General features: G+C 38.5%; 1 protein-coding gene across 4 annotated transcripts in view; it reads left to right on the forward strand.

Annotated features, from left to right (window-relative positions):
• LOC126325248 (nascent polypeptide-associated complex subunit alpha, muscle-specific form) overlaps nt 1–24,668 on the forward strand; it is a 109,935-nt gene that overhangs the window by 67,009 nt on the left and 18,258 nt on the right. For all 4 annotated transcript variants that reach the window (XM_049995157.1, XM_049995160.1, XM_049995156.1 and 1 more), the window contains exons 7-10: nt 89–1,421; nt 3,956–4,248; nt 9,528–9,710; nt 20,373–20,516. In XM_049995157.1, coding sequence (XP_049851114.1) covers nt 89–1,421; nt 3,956–4,248; nt 9,528–9,710; nt 20,373–20,516 — 1,953 coding nt within the window. The remainder of the gene's footprint in view (nt 1–88; nt 1,422–3,955; nt 4,249–9,527; nt 9,711–20,372; nt 20,517–24,668) is intronic.

Below are 24,668 nucleotides of genomic sequence, written 5' to 3' on the forward strand. Positions count from 1 at the left end.
GTTTTATATTTTGTATGGCCTGTTTTAATGAAACAATGGCTGCTGATTTCAGGATTTTGAGTAATTGTGACCTTTTTTATCTCGATAGGTTGTTGTGGCTCCTGCATCCGTAATTGTCTCTCCAGCAGTCACAAGTGAAGATAGCGGTGGTGGTCGTGATGCACAGTCCCCGTCACCCGGTGATTCTGCTGTTCCACAGAGGCCTGCTAGTAGAGCACATGAAGATGGCACTACATCACCTACATTCAATGGGAGCACAGATGAAGACAATGGCAAGCCAAGACGGAAACGGAAACTTGACAAACCTGTCAGAGTTGCAAAGACATCCAGTGATACGGAGAGTAATAGTAACAGCTCAAAAGCACCAGGATCGGAAGATACTGTGACAGCTCCAGTTGACATGCCTGATAGTTCAGAGAAACTGAAAGAAGCTGTGAAAGTGGAGCCAGTGGTCTCTGAAAGTGAAACTGTAACCAAATTGACTGGGCTACTGTCTGATCATTCTGAAAGTGATATAAAGAGGGAAGAGGACAGTAAACCTGCAGAAAAAGAAGTGACAAAAGAAGCTGTTAACAATATCGTAGCTGCACCCTCGGAGAATACTGACTCTGTAGAATCATCTGTGAAAAGTGAAAGTGTTCCGCAAAAGAATGATAATGCAGATGACCTCCTTTCCGTTCTCAACTCCGATAGTGTGAAATCTGAGCCAAAATTAGAGCCAAAAAGTACTATAATTGATGTTGAAACTGAACTTGAGAAAATGTTTGCAGGAATTGTAGAGGAAGATAATATTTCTTCAGATACTGTCAAAGCGGAAGTTCCATCATCATCTGTTACAGATTCTTCCACAATGGCAGCAAAGGCATTAGAATGTTTAAGTGGTTCTGAAAATACTTCGCCGCCTGTGACTGCAACTCCAGCTCCACCACCACCGCCACAAGATACAAAACCACGAGTTTCAAAACGAGGCCGGCCCAAGGGTTCACGAAATAGTTCACATCGTTCTTCCGATAATGTCCTAGGCCTCTCTTCATCAGAGAATACACCCAAGAAAAAGAAAAGGAAACAGGCAGGACGGGTTAGTGGGATAAGTGACGAAGGGCTGTCATCACACAAGAAAAAGGTGAAGCGACCAAAACTTGAAGCGGGTGCAACTTGTGACAGCCCCATACCTTTGGCAGCCGGAAGAAGACGGGGCCGTGATGCAAGTGGTGTTGCAACTGACAGTGGTAGTAATGCCAGCAGTGGGAGGTCACGAGGCCCTGTGGTTCATCTAGAAGGACCCCGTGACAGTCCCTACAGTGTTACTGTAGTTAATGGCCCAGCTCGTTTGGATGATGATGAAGGCAATGACAGGAAAACATCAATAGGTTCCAGTCGTCGCAAGAATTCATCCTACCATAATGATCTTGAGTACAGGGGTGAGTGAAATACCATTTATTTATTGCTTATTTAGCCTGTCCAGATGGAATTGTTTAACCATTTAATGACTGAATGAATTAAAATTTCACGTATTACAGTAAAAAATGGTTTCTTGTTTTTGTAAAGGATAGCGAGTCAGGCCATATTTCCAGAATTCAGCTGTTTGTAGTTTTATAATCGTTTTAAATAAAGTGGAATTAAGCATCACGGATGATAGAGATGATGCAACCTCAGTTATGGCCTGCCCTCCATCCATTGTGGAGTACACACCTGTTGTGAGGGTTGTAGACGAGTTTGAGCAGTGGAGAGGAAGGTATTCTATTGGCAGTAGGTCACTTAAATGATGAATTTTACTGGGGAGGGGTTTTTGCAGTAGTAAACAGTTTCATCATGTGGAATAGTAATAATAGATGAAAACGTGACCAACTTTCTTTTCACATTATGTTTGTAAGGCAGCTTTCAACTGGAAGAAATATAAAGAGAATGGGGAGGCAAGTATTCATTAGAAAAAACTAACCAGGAGTATGTGTAGTTTTCCATTCTTACTAAATCAACAGAAATAAAATACAATCAGCGCCAGATCAAATATGTAAATGTAAAAAGTTAGACACGAATATGAACAAAAGGCACAAATAGAAATCTCTACTAACACTGGTCATAAGGCAAAACAATTAAGTTGATTTAAAAATGTTTTATCTATAAATATGTGCATAGATCTGTTTAGTTCTAGCAAACAATGGAAAACTGAGGCTAAATACTTTCACTTAGGCTATCAATTGCAGACAGGAAAAAAATTTCATAAAATCACTGAAACACAAGCCACACAATGCACAACTGAAACAGTAAAGTGATATCTTACACATTAGGTGCCAAACAATGAGCCTTCTGGCTCCAAACAGTTATTACATTCAATGCTAGATGGTAGCACCACACAGATGTGGGACTTCCATATATATATATCCCTGTGAACTCTGGGAAACTTGTACATGGGACACATATATGCCGTTTGTCATGAAAGGGTTAAAAACTATACAGTTTCTCGGGCATTATTTACTGTACCTTCATATTTTTAGCATTTTTTTATGTTTTATATTCTTTTGCTGAAATTTTTTTATTACTTATGGTATTTGTTGTTTGGTTTTTTTGTTATATATTTCTGTTTAGGCTCTTTTGATTCTGATACTCTGTACCTAATTTCAAAGCACTACTTCAAAACGACATGTATAAGTTGGCAGTACATTATCTCCAGTATTTTTATTATCATTACCTGCACTATAAAAATTTATTCATTATTATCTTTTTTCATTTTTATTTTCAGAAGTAGCTGTCTGTGCATAATTTGTGTGTTTTTGATAGAATTATCCAATTTGTTTCATTGCCACCAATGAGAATTGTGGATGGTACAAAACATAGTAAATTTGTCAGCATTGTATCCTCAAAACTGATTCTTATGCCAGTTATAGTTTTCATTTCATTGCATTAAATTAGATGAATTTCTGCACTTAAGTCTTTGGTATCCAGATTATAAGAAAATTTGTGTGAAAGTCTAGAATGAGACATACACCAACTAAATACGTTGGCATGCAGAACTAAATCATTTAAATCGGTCTGCTTTATAGCTCTCACTGCCATAATTACAAACTATTTTTCTCAAAGCTCACTAATATAACGAAAAACAGCAAACAAGACAGTGGTTTCAATTTTGGTTCTAGAAATACATTGCTTCTGTTCTTGCCTCTCATTTGTTATGTACAAGAATCGTCCTATTGACTCCATGAAACTGACAGTTGTCAACCTATGAGCAGTAGATGAGTACCGCCATGATTGCTGCTGGCCTTGATCTAGACTTGAGCCAAAATTTGTAATCAATTTCCAGTTGGAGAACACCTTTCTACACACTGCTTGTGTCCAAGGTTCATATATTGTTTGTTTATTTTGTTTTCATATTAGTTCCTGCAGAAAGTATCATTTTGGGAAGCCCAGAAATGCATCTTAATTTCAGTTATCTTTCCTTTTCCATAAGCACCATTTCAGTTGGCAGTAAATGTGCTCATTATTTTTTGAACAACATACATGGCATAATTAACAAAATGTTCTTTTGTAAATGATCAAAATTAATTTGTACATACGAAACTCTGTGTTTCACTATAACCATAAGTTAGCGCAGTATTCAAATTTTGTGGGGAAGAGAATTCACATTGTCTGTCTTACTTGGGAAGAATGCTTATAACATACTAAAGCCTCATTTTTATAGGGATTGCTAAAAGAAATGCTGAGGTGAAAGTTTAGGGCCCTAACACAGCAGTTTTTTAATCTGTGAAGACCATCTTAGCACACACTGTACTGGGGTATGAGGGATTTCGGGGGGGGGGGGGGGGGGGGGTGGCAGATATAGCTATGGAATGAGACATGTAATTCAGCTTAAAAATGTTCGACATGTTCCAGTAGATTTAGGAGTTGAGCACAAGCTTCATGTAGTCATTTACCTGACCATAATAGCAGATATGAAAGTATTGCTTCTCTTTTACTACAGGTAAAGGTGGCGGTGGGCTATTCAGCAGCACATTGTCGGCACGATATGATGCACACACTTCAGACCCAACGTGGATTTGTGTTTTTTGTAAGAGCGGCCCACATTCGGCACTTGGTAGCGGTGATCTCTTTGGTCCTTATCTCGTATCTCGACCAGAACGAGAGTTGCCTGCATCAGCAGATGAGAAAGATATAGTTGAGGAGCAGTCACGCGGTGGCAGTGGTACACGTGGCAAACGAAGTCTTCGCACTGCACACATGGTTGAACATTTCCATCAAAAAATGTCAAAGAAGGTAAATTTAATTTCATTAATGTATTTTGAAAACTATGTAAGTTAACGTTATTCTACATTTATCAAGAGACCATACATCATATTTCTCTTACAAGGTATGCTTGTACCTCTTATTTATTTGTATTTTCATAATTTCATTGACTTAATTTATTTTTTATGTTGTAATTTGTGCCTTGGAAAGTAGTTACAAATACTTTAATGTTAAAGTTCAATATCTGCAATATTTTTTGTATAAGTAGCACACTTACATTGCAGAGGTAGTATCATCTCAAACAGAGTGAGTCCAATTTTCCTCTGTAGGCACTGTCAGTTTCAGTTCATCATGAAATAAAATTTACAGAGTGACAAAATTTGAATGGCTAGTGGTTAAGTGGTTAAGCAATATGTTTAGAGAAACTAAACTAATTTCTGCGTAGATTTGATAGGGGACCACCTGAAGCATCAAGGAACTGTTAGTTTGTAAATGGAAGAAAGTGTGGGGGTTGGACATAGTAGAGGAAGTAAGCAAGTTCAAACCAGTGTAGATTGTGGTAGTTACAGAGAGATGAAGAGGCTTGCACAGGATAGGCTGGCGTAGAGAGTGACATCAAAGTAGTCTGTAGACAGAAGACAGTAACAACAGAGTTGAACAAATGTTCCCATTGATAACTGTTAACACTGAACACTTAATTCCATTTTGACTGACTTGTCAGCAAATTATTTGTGTGAACTAAGTGAGAAATTATATGTTCTTATAGTGGCCAGCACGAAAGTAGAGTCCTCTAGGTCACGGCTGCTGCCTGCCGCCAGCAGGGGTTGTGGCTGTGATTGGCCCGCCTCTCAGCTTTGTTGCCATGTAGGTACCATTAGCGGTGCAGTAGGTCAGAGCAGCCGAAAGTTCAGTGTTACCATGCGATATCAAGTGTTCACATCTGATCTCAGTGTCTTATTGTCTTTATGAAGGTGTTTGCTGTCTGTTCAGTGGTGAATAACAATGCAGGAGCAATGGGCTGCATGTAATACTCCTCTGGTCGGTGTGCGTAAAGGGTGGAAAGACATTCGTAAGCAATTGATAATTATCATATCTAATGTACTCAGTGTTTTACTGATCTGGTCGACAATGAAGAAGCGAGAAATAACAATTTTTGTGCAAATTCATAAACTTACTGCTGAAGTGTGTGGTGTCTCAAAGTCAACTGTAGGCTGTATTACCAAATCTGTGTCATTGGCAGAATCTCCAGACATGAATGAGTGTTTCGATTCTCCAAGATAGGGATACAAATGTGAACGGAAATCAACTGATTTTGATGATTTTAACAAAGAGCTCATGCTTAGAACTGTCCTTGGATATCATGACAGAGGAGAGTATCCAATGGCTAAAAAAATATAGGCTGCCCTCCGTGAAAAAAATTAATTACTTGGGCTCAGAGATCTTCATTCTTCGTCTTCTCTACTCCCTTGCAGCAGCAAGAGCGAAGTTTTTACATACAATGCACTTCTTTGCTTGCTGAAGACAACCAGGCCTTTAGTGTACTTGGGTTTCACAGAACCACTCCAATAAGTATATACAGCACGACTCCAAAGGAAACAGCGGTTTGAAAGGGCCTACTGGTAGAGGTGGTCGATTAATCATCGCCCACACTGGTTCATTAACCACAGGCTTCATACCAGTGGCCAAACTTGTTTTTCATGGTGGGGAAAAGTTCTTGCCAATCTGAATAACATTGAGAAATGAATGGAGAAGTTTTTAAGGATTGGTTTATTTTACTGTTGTCTGCGCTGGAAGAAGGGTCAGTTATTGCCAGCTACCACTCCATTCAGATAGAAAAGCTGCCACATTCAAATTAGCACAAGGTAGATATTTTCAAGTGGTTAAAGAGAAAGAATATTTCATTTACAGTCAATGAAACAAAGGCTGAACTCCTGTCAAAGGAAGAAATCGTAGATGCCAAAAAGACTTAAGAATGAATTAGATCAACTGGCAAACGAAATGGGACACCAAGTGGTACATCTACCACCGTATCACTGCCAGTATAATCCCATTGAATTGATATGGGCCCAAGTAAAGTGAGAAGTAGTGGAAAATAAATACTACTTTCAAACTTGCTGATGTCAAGAAGCTAACGCTCGAAGCTCTTGACAATGTTACTCAGCAGGACTGGGAGAGGTGCGTAAAACACGCAGAAGCATTACAAGAAACTGATTTCTTGAAACTCGGTTTAAGAAACACCATAGTGGAATCTGTGATGAAAAATCTGACTGAAACAAGTGACAGTGAATCTGAAGACACGGAAGATCCTTCAGTTTAGGTAAATGCCATCTAAGCAAAAAGCTGACTTGATTTAAATGTTTGTCAATTCAGTTTAGTTATAAAGGACATACTGTGAATGTTTTTCCCTTACAGAAGATGTCTGATAAATTTATCACAAGTGTGGCGATTAGTTTACTTGACAGTAACTGCCAATTAAAATAAGATTGTCAACTCTGCATTAATTAACAAAAGTTTTTCTTAAAAACCTGTATCAAATGTCTTTACTTTCGGATATAATCTTACTGCATTTGGTTTACTTGTATATTCGAAATTTAACACTCTTTCTTTCATAGAAGGATGTACTGGCTGTTTCGTTGTAAGGGTAATGCAGTCATAAAATGACAAAATGTTGTGGTGCTTCTGTATATATAAATAGTGCAGTAACATAACAGTCCCAGCACCTATTCTGATTCTTCAGAGGAGCATAGAAATCAATGATATTTGACGACATTTACAAGAAGCTAGAACGTAGAATTGTATTGCTTTAATATGACAGGATAGTATCCAACGTCTAGAGGAATACAGGGAATTGTCTGTGACAAAATTGATTATACTGGCCAGACACTTCAAAGCACTGTCTTCTCTGCCCACTTGGTTTTTAATTCAGAAACTTTAATGGTGGGCGAAGTTTGTAACATAAGACAGGGACATTGCAGTCATAAGAACGAGGTTTTTGTGCACCAAACACATATTGTGTGCTGATAATAATAGGCTTACAGCAAATGTAGACAAAACTTGGGTTTCACAAAATCTTTCGAACAAATGTTTTGCTCAACTTCAGTGAAAATCTTGGCTTCAAAATAACCAGAATTACTTTTGCATAGCATGTATTGGCGTTTTGAGTGATGGATGCAATGACGAAGGATATGTATTAGCAGCCAGTAAAATATTTTCATGAAGTGTGGAATATTCTCTGTCACATTAAAGCGAGCCGTCCGAACAAAACTCTTGGCGACTGCCTGTGACGACTCGCGTACTGCTGCACACAGAATATCGCAGAAGTAATTTGCCTCTGTACGTGATACGATACAATAATGATGTCTGAAACGTTACCAAAATGATTTTGTAGTTTTCTTAACAACTTTCTCGCGGGAAGTTTCATTGCAGTCCTACAGAACAAAAATTCATCAGTGACTACATTTTTCACTATGCAGTCGGCACAGTTTCACACCTCTTATATTATTTTATTTTTACCTCAGAATACTTCCATGTTTCCAAAACAAAGATGCAGCATATGCATCTGTAAAATTTGAGGATGTTCATATATTTTTTTTTTTTTCATTCCGATTACATGAGTGATTCAGTTACTACCACAGGTTGAAGTAAAAAATTATTTTCCTCCAAAATTTCTTGTAATGTTAGTTTTTTTCCCCCTAGTAGCTAGTGAGAATTTTTTTTGGAAAGTACTCATATTCTAGATTAAAAATAGAGTTGCCTGCTATTTTATTTTATTTTATTTTAAATTTTTATGAACATTTGAAATTATCGCTATTAAATGCTGTAAGACGGAGAGATGACCTTGAAGCTCTGTTTTCGTGCCATCCACTATAGTTATCCTGTTGTTTAATTTGATTTTGGAGACTGGTTGAGTTTGTTGATAGCTGATATTTAGCAGTACCCTTGTTTTGCATAATACAAATACCATATAGTTGGTAACACACTACATAGTGACATGTATTCAAGCTACTTTTTGACACAGCAACATTGTATCAGTTACTTGTGACATTGTAAATGTGTGCCATATTGTGACTCACACCATGACATCTGCCTTTCACTGCCGGTGTGCCAGCTTAACATACATTTATGAGGTAAGCTTACAGTTGATTTCTCAACTGAACACATCTGTGCGAGGTGCGTAGAGGCATGCTGAGATAGTGCCTATTATAGACAGATATCACAGTCAGAGTCCCAATCTGGTGACCAGTTCTAACTTGTCACATTTAAGCACTTTGCATAGTGCTGCTATGCACGTGCAAGGGTGGGGGAGGGGGGGGGGGGCAGCACTTACTACAAAGCAAGAGCTCTGACAAGCATTAACCCCTTAATGATTTTGTGGAGGAAAGAAATTGAAAATTATGTCATTCTAGAAGTACCCGAAACTCTCAAGAGGAGAAAATAGCCCATGTCAGAAGTGTTGCCTTGTGTAGAGTCGGTACCTATCGGCACTGGCACTCGAAAACAGTTACCCTTTCACTTATTAGAGACACAATGGTATGCGAATCCACAGTGCCTGACATTAAGGGATTAACAAAGGAATCTTGCCTCATGAAGAGCAACAGACAATCTGACCTCATGAAGAGTAACAGACAATCTTTTAATAGTTGGATGTTTAGTCTCTTGTAATATCCAGGTATGTGGCTGAGAACAGCAACTTGTTGATGAGAGTCTAGGTTTGTTACTTGTTCTGTTGTGCTATTTTTACTAGGTGTCCATAACCAGCCTCTTCCTTTTCTGCTGAGAACTTTTTCTTACAAATTTTGATGTCAGGGTTTTTATGTATCTTCAAAGCATCTGCAGTCCTTTTGACGACATTTGTTAGAGACAATACTCCCTCCTTCTCAAAATATTCTGTACCAAGCACACAAACTCCCATATCTGACCATGCAAAACATGAGCAGATCTCTGAATTTTCCATTCAACAATCTCACTTTTTTGCACATTTCTGCTGCAAGCTTCAGACGTTTTGCAGTGCAAAATGAATTTTCTGCACAGAGAAACAGAGCACACAACAAAACGGATCATAACTTTTTAGGCCATCAGCCACAAGTGTCATCTGCAGCTGGATATTAACGATAGCAGAGATATTTAACAATGATAAAAGGAACAAAAGGTGCAACCAAGCACATTCTCTTATTAGCTGTTGCTATGGTTGTGGCAAATGGCTAACCGTCAATCACTTTGTTATTCTGATCCATATATAACAGTTTTTTTTTTAATTGAAATTGCTATTTAAATCTGCTGTTTGTATCATGAACTTTGTATCTGTACAGGCAAAGCGATCACATTCAGTTGATGGAAGTGTTGCTGTAGCTGGAATGACACCAGTTGGTAAGGATGATAGTTGCTACGAGGTGTGGACACATGAAGAATGTGCGGTATGGGCAGCTGGTGTACATTTAGTGGGTACACGTATTGTTGGACTGCAGGAAGCTGTTTGGGGTGCTGTACGCACTGTAAGTATTGACATGGCCAGTGAAATCTTGTGTGTTTCGTTTTGCTAGTAACAAGATTGTTAAATGTTCCGAGAAGTACTTATAATTTTTCAGTTTAACCAAATCCTTTTAATTTCAGTGCAAAAAGAGTTTTTATTCACACAATCATATTCTATAAATTAATAAAATTGTTTCAAAAGTAGACGTGAAGGACAGGGCAAGTTGTTTAGACATGTCTTAGTGAATTAACACCACGAGCAATATGGGAGGGAGGTGTGGTGCATTTAGTGTGACTTTCAATGTATTTTAACCCTTTTAATGGAAAATACAGAGCTAGTTAAACAGGGCTTTACAACTTCGGAATAATTTGGAAACTTATTGCAATAACGTACCAAATCGGTAGATGCGTCATTTGGTTCAGTATGACTGCCATTTCTGACATGGCACACACCCCACTGGTAATCAGTTTCTTCATGCACTCATTGCAGCAAATTGGGTATAAAGAGACCTGAAAGAAAAAAATACAGTTGCATCAAGTCTGGGGAGAGAGGTGGCCATGCGATTGGCCCTTCACGGCCAGTCAACCAACCTGGGAAGAAATTATCCAGGAAACCTCTAACTTCCATGAGGAAATGAGGTGGTGTACTATCTCACTAATGGTAAATCATTCCATCTCGGTCATATTCATTGATCTATGGAATTAAAAAGGTTTCGTGCATATTGTCAACTCGAGGGAAACATGGCGATTTATCATGTTTGCTGTGAACAACACTTCGGAACAAATTTCTTGTGCTAGGAGTAAATTGTAGGCCTGCTTTGGAGGTTCTTCAGCATATTCAGTGTGAAATTTACACTGAACAGTTGTTGCAGAGTTCGTTTCATGAAACCAAGACACACAGCAAGCATGCTCCTTACCAGTGTAAGTAGCCATTTTTAACTGTGCAATGCTGGTGGACCTGTTGATGGAATGGGATACGATGCGCTACGTGAATCAAACCTGTATGATACATCTACTTATTCTGTAAGTTATCTCAAAACATTCCTATATTATTCCAAATTTGTAAAGTCCGTTTTGACTCACTCTGTATCAGCTAATCATGACATTTGTAAAAGGTCAATTGCAGTCTAATTCTGACATTATAGTCACACCATTACCCTGCACCATCTCTCTGCATTGTGTGCTGAACATAATTGTAGGTTAAAGTAATGTGTATTTTCTCGTTGTCATTGTCAATGCAAAATATTAATTTTTACAATTTTAATACATCTCTTGGTATGTTTGTGATGACTGAACAGTATTATGGCTATGTCAAGCAGGTTTGTGTTTTCAGAACTGATAATAATGTGAAAAATGATTTGACTGAAAGTGATAACAGATGTTAAATGTTGGGAGTAAAATTAACAAAATTAAAGTAGGCAGTGTGAGGGCAGAAGCTGAGTGACAGAGCCCATATGGGAAATATGTGAACTGTACTAAGCTAAAGTCAGTGCTGAGGAACAACAGCTAGACATTGATAATTACTAGTACCAGATGGTATGCGGTTTGAGTGAGGAGCACAGTGACCCATTGGCTCAAAGAGGTAGATAAAAAAATGAAGGCTAATTGGCTAGAATTTTTATAGAGATAAAAATATTGTGGCTATGAAACTTTAATAGAACGATGAAGATAACTTTTCAGCTCTGCTGTACTAATAACACAATGTCAAAAAATGTCCAAAGTCAGAAAGGTGTCTGACCAGCTATGCCAAGAAGCTCTACTAGATGACTATAAATGCATCACATTCTAAGTCCTGCAGGAAAGGGGCCAATATGCAAGAGCAACACACTCAGCATCCAAGGCAGAGTCTCCCTGTATTTGCAGTCAGTATGTTCTAACTGATGCTACATATGACATGTGTCCAACATGTTGCCATGAATCCACTTGTTTGTGACACATACTGTAACCAGTCTTACTATGACACCTGTCACCTACACTACTGGGCAAGGGACGACTGCCTCCCCTCCTCGTCTTCTAATTTGGTTATCTTTCTCTTAGTGCAAGTAGACTTGACATGCTCCTCACTCACTTGATCTTATGTGCCCTTAGGCAGCTCCAAATTTATCATTATAATGAGTGTCTAGCAAACTTTGTTGACTATCATTGACTTCAACTAAGCACTGTTCACATATTACCCAAAAGGGCTCTGCCTATCTGCTCTGCATCTTCCGTATCCAACACCAGACCAGGTCCCTTTGTGACATCAACAATTATTTCACTAGCACTTAAAAATCATTATTACATTCAAAAGCTCTATTTTTCATATTCTCAATTTTGAATGTGCCAAAAAAATACGGCAGTACCATCACATAAGAGTACAGCCGAGAAATATGAAAATTATAATGATTTACATTTTTGGTGGTGGTGTTGGTGACAGTGACGGCGACATTGGTCTCTAGTTTCTAGTGCAGAAAATCTTGGCTGATCACTGAATGCTATTGCACAGCCCACAAACAGCACACATATTATGAAAACTCGTTAGAACAGCTTGTCCAGCAGTTGAGTGGGATAGAATTCAAAACTAATTTCACTGCATAATGGAGCATTGAAATGCCGTAAATGTGTCCTATCTTAAAGTATTATATACCAGTTGTCGGGACGCATGCTTGCAGCTTGTGTCTACTTGGAAGTTTCCTTTCAGTGGAATTTAATTTCCGTATCCTCTTTAACTTCCACAAGGAGCTGTGATATAGCAAGTGAATTAGATTGTGAACGAGTGCCACCAATCAGTTAAGCTCCAAAGTCTTAGGTGCCAGAATGCACCTCTTCAGCCATACAAACACCCCAGCCACCACCCATCTGCCCTCCCTCCCCAGCCATAAAAATCACAAGTAACAATTTTTGAAAACTTGGTTTACAACTTACAATGAGAAATCAGTTTTTATGAAATACTGTTCTGAAATTCAGGTTTGTAAAACATCATTTCTAATAATCAGATCAATAAAACTTCGAGATTTAATGTAAACAACAGGTGCTACCCTCTGTCCCCATATCAATGTAGCTTTGCTTCCTAGTTCTACTCTATACATATCGGCACACGTGGGTAGTCTTCATGACTATGACGTCATGTTTTCAACTGCCTCCAGCTGCAGTTGATTCATGACTGTTTGGTGAATGTGTGTCCAGGATTAAGTAATAAGTGAATAATGAAGATATTTCTGTCCTATAGGGATCACATACAATTTAGACATCCCAAAGAGATAGGAAAAACAAAACACGATTTGACATTAGACATGGAGTTAGATCATTAGTAAATGCTTTAAATGGCAGTTGTCTTCTTCTCATTGATATGTATTACAACAGGACTGATGTAAATTTATATTCATTATTACAAATAACCAATCCCTTGGAGTGCTGAAATTAAGCCCTGGTGCTGACGTTAACTAGTGTGGTTGAATTTCTGGTATCGTCTAAGAAACATGTAAAGTGTAAGCCAGAATCATAGTGGAGCTCTGTTACGGATTAATGTAATATATGCATCCATACTTAATAAGTTCATGGTCAGTTGCAAAGAATGGAAACAACTGCATTGACAAACAACGATTTGCCCATTTTGTCCATATGATGCACATTTTTCTTGATGGTTGGGGCAACTGAATCTGTGATTCAGTTCAAAACATTATGGAAACAAATAGGGAGGATGGCATTGTGGGGAGGCAGTATAACTGCCATTGTTACAATTTGACGTGAGCTACTTATGTGGAATCTAACTTATGGAGGCATACAGCTTGCGAGATTTCAAATAATTGTACAATATGTAACACCTCCAGTGTGAGTTACTGAACTTTTAATGCCCCACTACACGCCTGATGAAGTGTCCAGCAATAAATCATTACATATCACATGAATGATTTAGCAGTTATTTTTGACATGTTGTGTTATTAAAATTTAATTTAAATATGACAATGGAAAGTCCTGATGGAATGTAAATAATTGAGGGTAAAGGTAACAATTCATTGAGCTGTTATGTTATCGAAAGGGCACATAAACAAGACAGAACGTTGTTAGGTTTCTAATGAATCCTTGTTCTTCCTCCAGGAGACAGTGTTCAACTGAATGATGTGCCATGTGGTATCTACTGACAAGAACTCTGTTGCAGTTGAACACCGTAAAGACCAGTTAAAACTTTTATTGTGTCATTGTGGAGCTGTCGTCGCACAGTGGATGACCTCAGGAGGGCTGCCGTCAAAGACTGAGGCAGGCTTGAGCAGCAGTGTGTCTACCACCTTGTAGGCAGCATGCCAAGGAGGTTCCAAGAATACTAAAATTCAATGAATGGATGTTTGTTAGAAGCAGATTTTGCTTTCAAAGATTTGCACTTTTGAACAGAATGTGTTTATTTTGGTTATTGTTTTGTTTTTCTTTGACTGTGAAGTCATCTCTTCAGTTTCATAAGCTCTATTCTTTAATTCCTGCCCACATTGAATCTAAGACCACACTCAGTTGAAGATATCAAGGTGGTTCAAATTTTGTGGTTTGATTTATTTTTCTTGTTTCGATTTCAGAAACATGTTAATGTTTATATGATACAGTTCTAATTAATACACTTTAATATGTATTTTGCATGTATTACATATTTGTTGGTAGGTCCATGTACATGTGCAAGCTGCCCTACAGTGTATAGGTAGTAGTACATAACCCTAATCAGTGGATCTTTTGTATCCTGGTTTCTTAGCACATGCCACTGACATTTGCTGATAACTTTTAGAAAGTTGGATAGTTATACGAGTGTGATGATCAGCATATACATTTGGATAACTTGTGAAACATATCACTATTGGCAAATACACAATTCTCAAATTTATATGCTAATTACCACAACCATGTATTACACCATTATATAAATGTTATCAACAAATGTCATTGGCATATGCGTTGATAGCCAAAACATTATGACCATTGCCCACTGTTATGTTTGATGTCACCTGGTGGCATTGTGGGCACGTGACACGGTAAGAAGTGTATGTAAGTGGAGCAGACATAGACAGGGGATCACCCTAGTGAAGATATGGACTGAAAATAGGAAAATCCATTGAGACAAGCAACTTCGACAAAGGGCAGATTATTCTTTCCCAAGCATGTGAATGAGTATCTCGAAAACAGTGAAGCTGTTCTAATGTTCACGTGCTACTGTCATGAGCATCTACAGACTGGTAGAAGGGTAGTGGAACTACTATTAGGTATTAAATGGTTGGATGTCCACGTCTCTTTACAGAATGTGCAATTCAGAGGCTTGTCTACCTAGTACGGTAGGGTAGATGGCAATATCTGCTGAAGGAGCACAATGCTGGTGCATGCACAAGTATTTCAGAGCACACCGTCCATTGTACATTGTTTGGACATGGAGTTCTGCATTAGACCACCCCTCCCTACATGTCCACATGTTTACCCAATTAAATCATCAGTACCCAACGACGTCATCAGTTACAATTGTAGCGGCCATAGGACCATCGGGATTCAATTGTCGGATCAATGGAAATGTGTCGACTCTTTGGGTGAATCACATTTTTGCTACACTAGGTTGATAGTCTTCTCCACAAACGTCGTCATCAAGGTGAACAGCGGTTTGAAACGTGCATCTTGCCATGGATGCAGGCTGGTGGGACCAGCTTTATGCTATGGGAGACATTCTCTTGCACTTGCACGGGACCTGTGGTATTAATTGAAGACACGCTGACAGCTGCAAACCAACTGCATCCCTTCCCCAATGGCAATGTATTCTTTCAGCAGCATAATTGTCCATGTCTTATTGCCAGAACTGTGTGACATTGTTTTTGAGGAGCATTATAATGAACTCACTTTGATGTCTCAGTGGCCAAATTTGCCTGATTAAAATCCTGTGGACTCCATCTGGGTCGCTATTGGGTGCCATCACTGCATAATCAAATCAGTGGCTCATTATTCACACAAATTACACAGCCTGTGCACAGACATCTTAATGCTACATACCTCCACAAACCCACCAACCAACTGTCGAATCCCTGATGTATTTCGATCCAAAGACAGAGAAACAAGCTATTAAAAAAGTGATCATAATATTTTGGCTCATCAGGGTATATTATGCTGCTGCTGCTGATGGGTGTGTGTGCCATCATCTTTGGGATGTAGAAGTCATAGTACTTCAAACATAAACTGATGAATAAAAAAATTATGACTACCAGTCAAAGAATGTGTTGGTCCATGTTCGGAACATACCATAGCTGTGCTTCTGCATGGCATGGATTCGACAAGTCCTTGGTAGGTTTCCAGAGGTGTTTGGCATCAGATGTTGTTGCATAGGTTACACAATTTCCATATATTACCTGCCAGTGGTTTGTAGGCTCGGAACTGGCACCTGTTAACTCCCAGATGTGTTCCAGCGGGTTCATATCAAGAGAATTAGGTGTTTCCAAGATGCTTGTTCCCAGATGTTTGCAGATTAAAATATTGTTCCTGAGGTCAACATTTTTACGTTGTGTAATAGGTTAATATAGTTATTGTCTCCAAAGTGCAAATGAATCTTTGGCAAGTGAGATAATGCTAAGATTTAATTTAAAGAATTCGAAAGCTGGATTAGGTGGACCAGCTTGAGCAACCCCTAGGATGAATGTGGGGAGGGGACTGCAGCACAAGGGCAAAAAATTTCGTCATGCTTGCAACCATGGGAATGTATACTTTGCACCTTGACTTTATATGAACATGTACCATGTTCACCTGAATCCAGTTGTAGTTCAAACTGAACTGACTTCAAGACTGAACAAACACTCAAAAGTAGTATATGTTCCTACAGGAAAAAATTAATTCCAACAAAAATATTTTTGTGCAGGACACTTGGAAGTGCAGCACAACAGAAGAAACATGAGCTTCCACAATGGCACTTACATAGCTAATGCTTTACAGCACTGTTGATTTTTAGGTTGGCAACGGTGTTAACCCAAAGGGTATAATTTCTAACAATTTAACTGTAAGGAGCCAGAGAACAATGTATTGTTGTCATTGAATTTGGTGATGGTGCTGTACAAACTTTAAATTTTAACACTCAATAATGGATGTAAATCACAGCCCTTACTCTTTAAAGGAATGTTGATCTAAAAATTCACAATTGGTTCACACAGACAGCACGATGTTGATCAAAGATTAAGTCATTCATGAAGTGGAGACCATAAACATTTGTGCAGCAGGAAACAAATTTGATGTTGCAGAAGTGAATGTTCATAGGTGGTACAGATGAAGTATAAATTAAAAAACACCTTTTCTATATGCAAAGTGTTCAGGGAACTGGACAAGAAACGCAATGAAAGCTTCCTGATTGGTTGAGAAATTATTCTAATGAAGCCTCTAGAGCTACACAAGGATTTTCCAACTGCATATGTCATGGAATCCAAGGCAAATACTGGTTAGCATCTGAGGATGAAGAAGATGGTGGAGATTATGTTACATTGAAGAATACTACAGCAATATTAGATAAGGAAAGTTGCTACTCACCATATAGCTGATATGCTGGGTCACAGATAGGCACAACAAAAAGATTCTCATAATTATAACTTTTGGCTGTTGAGGTCTTTGTCAATAACACACACACACACACACACACACACACACACACACACACACACACACACACTGCAGTCGTGAATGCGAATTGTGTGTGTGTGTGTGTGTGTGTGTGTGTGTGTGTGTGTTATTGACAGAGACATTAATGGCCGAAAGCTATAATACTGACAATCTTTTTTTTGTATCTCTCTGCGACTCAGCCTCTCAGCTATATGACGAGTAGCAACTTTCCTTCTCTAGAATTGTTACAGTCCTCCTCGGTTTTTCCATTGCAGAATACTACTGCCTCACTGTCTTCCCACGGTATTTGATGAAAAGTACTTGCATATTAGCATTGTATAATCAGTCTAAGAAAACAACACGACTATCTGCTAGGCTATATTGGCAATACCGATCAGACACCTGTTTACTTCGATTACCATCAGTTGTTATTATCGACACAAAGACTAGGATAACACCGGGGGTGCTAGCAAGTGGAAGTAAGTTCATTCCTTCTGCACACATTTGTCTCTATTTATATGAAAGTCACACCAAAAGCAAAACTGCCTGTAGAGCTTATTTCAAGATGCCAACAAAGGAAATGAATGATAAATGACCCAATGCTAGATTGGTTGAAGGTTGTTTGGAACAGAATACCAGGCTCTTTGCTCAACAAAAGGAAAATGTTGGTGCTATTTTCGTTCAAGGGACACTACAACAATAAAGTTACATTTGTGGTATCAAATAACATATACCTTGTAATTCCTGGTGGCATCAATGGTCTCGCAACTTCAGATAGTGGATATTGTTGTGAATAGACCTTTTGAAACTCACATGGCAACTTAACAGTAAGTGGATTCGTTGAAGAGACTATACCCTACTTCCGGGAGGGGGGAGGTTTAAGAAACTCTCAATATCTATGGAGTGCCAGTCGATTCTTACTGCCTGCAGCAAAATCGCAACTGAATCTATAATAAAAGGATTCAAAAAGTGTCGCATATACAGTGCTATGCATGGCTCAGAGGAGAACTTAACACGGGAGGAGATCCAGGAACGAGGAAATTGCAGCAGGCTTATGAATCAAGGTGGTGGTGTAAATAGTAGTACCACAGTCTACATTCTTAGATAGTTAGTGAAAAAGGAAGTAAAGATAAAAATTAATGTAAACCAATTTGCATTTTATTTGTCCATGTATTACCAAATTGTAGATAGCCAATAAATAATGGAAATTCCTGAATGGAGCAATATGTGAAGTGAGAGAGAGGCAAATACTCACCTGTAGTGGACTGATCAATGGAACATAGAAACACATATGGGAAACAGTAGTAACACCTGAGTCTAGACTAGCTCTAATGTTAACTTTTTAGGCAGATACTTTGTCAGTAAAACAGTTTGTTTAGTCAGAATGTGTTAAAGACAATAATTTCTCATGGAGCATCTTCAAAAAAAAGGGATCGTCGTATATTAAGGGTCATCTTACATTCATCTTATAGTCACGTTAATATGGTTTGTATAACCCACCTTGTAGAGATGGGTTGTTCGTGAACTAACGGCTCCAAAGGAACTGTTCACCAAACTGAACAGAACGAGTGAGGAACAAATTCTAAGAAACGGTCTTTCATAATTCATTTCGATCGCAGCTTTCTACTTTCAGTTCCCAGGAACGGGAAATGTTTGGTCTTGTTCCCGAACAGCACGTCGGCCGATCTCCTTCCAGCCTTGGTCCCGTTTCTTTCTGTCTCAGTCTTGGTCTCGCTCGGCTGGACTCGTCCCTCTTCGCGTGGCCACTCGCCACAGTTCCACTGCCGACTGCTCCTAGTTAGTTCAGTATCGAGTTGTTGTTTGTTTTGTTAGCTTCGCACACCCATTCTAGATCTTTTTTAAACCTTTTTTGAACTCTGAACTTCTGGTTCTTTTCGTATCCTATTCAGAGTCCACTACCAGTAATTAAAATGTATTTTATAATTACGTAAACTACATAAAAATTATGTAGTATGTAATACATACATATTTTCAGGTAACAAAATGGCGTATAAGCTTACTTCACTATTTCGATAAACAGCTGAAGAAATACTTGAAAAAGGCAAGATTTTTTGTTATTACACATGCAAAATATATTGGCACGGCACACGCGAGTGGCCATTTTCCGTCTTTTTTTGATCCATGGTGAAAGAGCATATTCATTGTTACGGAAGGCAGATCGACTTACAAGCGAATGAAACCAGCACTTCGTAATCAAGTGTATGGTGTCAAATTTTGTAAAGAGAATATGATAACTCCTACAATATTATTTCAGTGGTACAGATGGTGCACGAAAAATCGGCCCCGCGTACTAGACTGCTCATTGTCGCTTACCAGCCGTCATATCTTGTTTCGAAGTTGATTGCATTAGCTTGTTATTTCTTCACAGCCTAATTATTACATGTTTGTCTCTTCTGCTCATAGCAGTCAACAAATTGTGCATAATTGGCGAGCAGTCTGTACTAGGGGTCGGTTTTTCATGCGCCACCTTATATTATTTCAGTGCGATCAGCCACATAACACTACAGTTGGCTAAGTGAGATGTTTTGCAGAATCATGAAAATTACAAGTGTGTGAGAATTCTGTTGTGAATAAAAATTTTGTACTCCAGATGGGAGGCAAGTGCCCCCTCCTAGCGCCTTCCATCCTTCAGTCACCTATGCTACTAATTTTCAATTTTTCATAAGAACCGTATACCAAGCACGATGAACGGTGAACAAGTAAAAATGAATGGTTCACAAAAAGAACGATCTCCAGTGAACTAGTTTTCAAGGGTGGATGACTTTGCCCATCTTTAGCCCCTTGTGGTACATAACCTGCAGAGACTTGTCACCAGTTGCCTACATCTCATAGTCTTCTAGCTACTTTCATTCTTTGCAGCTTTCTTTTCCCCCTCTCCATTGCAGGACCTTCAGATATGGTTACATTGTATATGCTTAACAGCTCTTTGTCGTGAATACTCTTTTTCCCTGGTGTTGAATTCTTGGAGCTACTTTCAAAATAAGTGTTTCTGAAGAGAGATATTGCATAGCTTGGTGAAGTTGTCATATTCATTCAGTTTCTGTTGCAATCCACTTTTGTCACTGCATATTGCGTCTTTGACATTTTTACAGACATGTACGAAGTGTGGTGAGGGAGGTGCAAGCTTGGGTTGTGTACGTAGAGGCTGTGACCTGAGGGCTCATTATGGCTGTGCTCAGGACATGAGTTGGTTATTGGAAGAGGAAAATTACATTGCCAAGTGCACACAGCACAAGGTGAGTCATAAAATCTTCATTATCTTTTTTAAATGTGGTACAGTACTTCATAAAAGTGTTAAATGTTTTTTTTTTATGTGAGGGGAAACATCTATTAGTGATAAGTTGGTGCCAAAAACTATAGTACTAGTGCATTTGGTGAATGGTTGTAAGTCTTCTATCTTTGGGAAGTGGTGTTATTGAACTTCAACTATATCCCTGTACTGTCATTTTTAGTTGTCTTAGAGTCAAAATTTTGTTCTGGAATGCATGAGGAATTCTGTAGTTAATACAAATTAAAGGCATACTCAGATGAAGCCTGTTTGTTGGTTTGTTTCTCATCACATGTATTAAACAGTGCTTACCACTGCACACAATAAAATATGCATTTCATCTGTGAAATTACACTGTTTGATATCACAGTTACCAGACAGTTTACTTTGACTGACTTCTCATTTATATTTAATACAGGATTGAGTGTCAAAGGTAAAAACTAATGCAGTTCAATTCTGGATTTTCTTTATGAATTACTGAAACAGTAAGAGGTCTGGCAGCCCTGCACTATTTTTTTCTGTTTCAGGAATTAGTAAGCAACTGGTGCTCTTGTATCGTGTCCTGGTTCTTTTACTGACCTGTTTAAATACATTTAATATTCCCATGCTGTCTAGAGTCTTATTGCTGCAATAATGCAGTCCATGAGCATTGCGTAGGATTGAATTTGAGTGAATTGAAGGTATTCGGGGAGGGGGACGGCGTTTTTCAGATCAATTTTTAAGTGTCGAGGAATGAGAGTTATCAACGTATTTTCCATTTTTTGGAAAATAAATTGTGACAGTGTGATCTCTCTCTGAACATTATATTGTACCGTGTGCCGTACGGTTACAGACAAAGCATAAAAAGGTGCAGGCAGAAGCAGAAAGTAAATTAGACTGTTTGATGGTAAAGATAGCTTTTACATGCCATACAAGTGGTAACGAGGAGGAGGTGACATTTAAGCATAACTCAGGAACACTTAGTACAATTTCAGCTACAGCTGTTACATACATGTCTTACTATTTGTATAAAAATATGCTGTGAGAGGAAGATTCTCCAATAGCGTTAGGCATGGTTGTGTAGATTCAGAGGAGTGATATAAAAATGTTCAAAAACAATTTGTTGGTATTTATTTCCTATGTTTAGTTGATTTGAAATACTTTTAAATGTATTATGTGCAATTTCTCTTACTGGTGCTGTTCAGTGTGTCAACAAGGTGGCGAGAATGAACACTGTAGCAAGCTGCTAATTCTGTCACTGTTTTTTTGGAATCTAAGATCAAGCCACATGGGTGATCAGCACAGATAAATATACCCAAGTTTTGTTTTCTGTCTGATATACACAGGATTTTTTTTAAGCATTTCCATACTTTGACTGACAAATTGTGCAGAATCCACTTGGAACACATGTATAAGATGTTCATGCAAAACTGAATGTACTGCACCCTCACCTGTGGATGCCTCTACTTCACACTAAGCCACATGTTACTCTTCAACCATGCTGTACACAGCATCAATGTTTTTTAAGTTCAACCAGTTTTGGTCAAATACCACAAAATCACCAAAGGAAACACGACTATGACAAAATACTATAAACCAATTGCAAACTGTCTTTTCTGATGACTGATTACCGAAAGGTGTTAAAAGCAATCTGAGGCAAAAATAATAAAAAGGGATCCAATTAATATCTTCATTGAAATTTCTCTTTCTGCACAACACTGTTTCTTTAGGTGTTCACTGTAACAAACTACTAGAAAAATTTATATGCTCACACTGTTTTAATGACAAACTTCAAACCAGTAGTAGTCTCACATCGCAACAGCACCTTCTAGAGACCATTTATCAAAATTTAAAAGGTGCTCCTTGTATTCATTATGCAACTGGAGAGACTTTATATCAACCAATGACCCTTTTTCACACCAGCCCCAAAGACTGTACACCCAGAAATCGCCTCTAGATGCTCAATAATAGAAAACAAATTACATTCTAGGGGTAAAATATTGCAGAGCCTAAGCAAGGTACATACTCATTGCAGAATTTAACCCGGAACAATGTAGAACAAACAATTACCGAAACGCTGAACAGTACAAGGTAAAGAACCATGTAGAAAAAACATTGCATCCCTTTTGTGTGTGTGTGTGTGTGTGTGTGTGTGTGTGTGTGTGTGTGTGTGTTTTGCACAAGTGATTTAACCATGCTTAAGAGTACTGGCATGTCTGTCCCACAATGCTGTAGACATGTTTTCTCGTGCCACCTAGTGTTCCTCTGAGTGCTATGTACTTGTTAAGGAGAGGAGTTCCATTACTGTTTGATTTCACTACTGGCAGAAACAGATAACTTCTCGTAACAAATGAGTTAATGTGTTAAATATTTAACATTAAACATGTAAGTAAATATTTGACACTAAACGTGTAAGCAAGTAAAATAAAACATTCACACTCCATGGCCATGTCAAGCCTCTTCTGTCTTGTCGTGGCAACAGGAGTGTGGGTAGTGTGTGAATTGCTTAAAAAAGAGGGGGGGGGGGGGGGCTAGTGTAAATGCTATTTCTTGTTATGTGTTTCTGTGCGCCACACATCAGTCTGCTATAGGTGAGTGGTTGCCTTTCTCTTATTTTACATGACAAAAGTTCAGAAATGGTTTGAAATTACATTCAAAGCTCGTGTGAAGTCACTAAGTGCTGTCAATAACACTAAATGAATATAGTCTGGGTATTTTCACATGGTGCATTATGCTTCTTTCTTCTCCCCACTGCTTTGAGAAGTAGGTGGGTCTTACCCTAACCTTACAGTGCTTCTTTCCAGAAAGCAACTGATATGTGTACAAAGTTTTTTTTGAAATGGATTCAGTAGTTAGGAGGAGATGTTGTGCATGCATACATATACCCAATTTATGATACAGGGTGTAACAAAAATACATGTCCAAACTTTCAGGCAACATCCTTCACACATATAAGAGTAAAATGTGGTACATGGACATGCGTCCATAAACTTTTTCATATGTGAAACGTTGGTTAGAATATAAAGTAAGCTGTAATTCTTAGGTTCACAGTCAGTGTTTATTATTGCAGTTGAACATAGGAAATGTTGACATGTGACTAACTTCTTTGCTCTACTAGGTTGACATGTGACTAACTTCTTTGCTCTACTAGCATCAAACACGTTGCATCAGTTGTTTCAGATTTCATCATGTGCTTGGCTTCCAGTATGATGCAGTTTGGAGTTACACCCTGCTTATAGAGATGTAAAGATGAATCTGGCCTTAGTGGGGAAGACCTGTTGATCAACTGTTATGTTTTGTCCTTGTCTATAAAACAAGGAACAATTTTCTGTGTAACTGTTCCAAATTTATGACATCAAAATTGACTTGACTATTCTGTGATTGTTGAGCAGTGTTAAAGATATCACAGTGCAGAAATTTCACAATGTCTATAAATCTGTCTTTTGTTATTTTATTGCAAAATAACTAAAGTCACAAGTTTTTTGGCCACAAAGTATTTATTTCATTTCCCTTGACACAAAAATGGCAATGGGTGTACAAAACTACAATGAATGCATCTAGCTCACAAAGGGAAAGATGCCAGCTATTATTTCCAAGTTACTTGTAGGCTTCGGTTCCCGTGCACAGTATTACAGATGGAACTCGCATTATACTTACAAAAATTCATATGTTCTTCGGGCACGAGTACCTTGGTATAATTACGATTTTGTTCAGTTTGTTACCCCAATCACCATTCCTTCTCCAAACAAGACGAAGATGCATACAGTTTTAGCACAGTGTGTTCAGTCTGTTCTACCAGTGTGGGGTACAGTACATAAATGTGCAACTGTTCTCATAGAGATGACGTTCAAAATGTCAACATCCATTATCAATACAACATGTACAATGACAAACCATCAACTGTGTTCACACTGATATACTATGTTGTGTCTGCTGTCACTGCAGGAACAGCTTGGCATAGTGTTGCCACAGCTTCTCCGTTGTATTCAGTGGACCCATTCAAGGTGCCCATGTCAGCCAATTTTTTATCAGTTAACCTATCCATTCTACTGTGTACCAGTGTCAACGTACAACTGACATTGCTGGGAAAACAAACTCAAGTCAGAACTGAGCAGCACTAAATGCAAGGTTGAGGACATAA

This window comes from Schistocerca gregaria, chromosome 2 (genome assembly GCF_023897955.1).
Source record: "Schistocerca gregaria isolate iqSchGreg1 chromosome 2, iqSchGreg1.2, whole genome shotgun sequence".
Taxonomy (NCBI): Eukaryota; Metazoa; Arthropoda; class Insecta; order Orthoptera; family Acrididae; genus Schistocerca; species Schistocerca gregaria.